This window comes from Cariama cristata, unplaced genomic scaffold, assembly GCF_000690535.1.
Source record: "Cariama cristata isolate BGI_N322 unplaced genomic scaffold, ASM69053v1 scaffold25856, whole genome shotgun sequence".
In the NCBI taxonomy this organism is placed as follows: Eukaryota; Metazoa; Chordata; class Aves; order Cariamiformes; family Cariamidae; genus Cariama; species Cariama cristata.
Genome location: NW_009624184.1, coordinates 9,330 through 9,810, shown reverse-complemented (window position 1 = coordinate 9,810; position 481 = coordinate 9,330). Strand labels below are relative to the sequence as shown.

At 55.5% G+C, this 481-nt stretch overlaps 1 protein-coding gene across 1 annotated transcript in view; it reads left to right on the top strand.

Moving 5' to 3' along the window:
• Nucleotides 1-280: 280 nt before the first annotated feature.
• CDCP2 (CUB domain containing protein 2) overlaps nt 281-481 on the top strand; it is a gene marked incomplete at its 5' end in the record, with an annotated part of 3,804 nt that continues 3,603 nt past the window's right edge. The window contains 1 exon segment of the mRNA XM_009703086.1: nt 281-481. This exon segment is cut by the window's right edge and continues 17 nt beyond it. Coding sequence (XP_009701388.1) covers nt 281-481 — 201 coding nt within the window.

The following is a 481-nucleotide window of genomic DNA, read 5'->3' as shown; positions in this document are numbered from 1 at the left end:
TCTCTTGATCAAGAGCCACCCTTCTCCCTCGCTCATGCCATTCCCTGGGGATATGGGTTTTCCCCATCTGCCCTTGTAGGACTTTGGCCACTTTGGGCATTGCCATCCCCCAAAACTGATGGGTGTCCATCGGCCAGACACAAGACTGGGAAGCAGTGAGGTGAAGGGCAGCGCATCCTTTAGCAATAAAACAAGTGATCGCTCATCCCCCAGCTCATCCACACCCAGGGGGCTTCAGGTTTGCTTTTTATTTTTTCCTTTCCGCTTTTTCCCTGAGCAGGCGAGTGCCAGGAGGTGTTCACTGCCGTCAAAGGAAATCTCTCCAGCCCTCGGTACCCCAGCTTCTATCCCAACAACCTCAAGTGCCAATGGAGCATCCAGCTGCCCCCGGGCTACCGGGTCAAGGTTTTCTTCTTGGACATGGAGCTGGAGGGCCGGAGCAGCCTGACAGGAGGATGTGACTATGACCACCTGGCCGCCT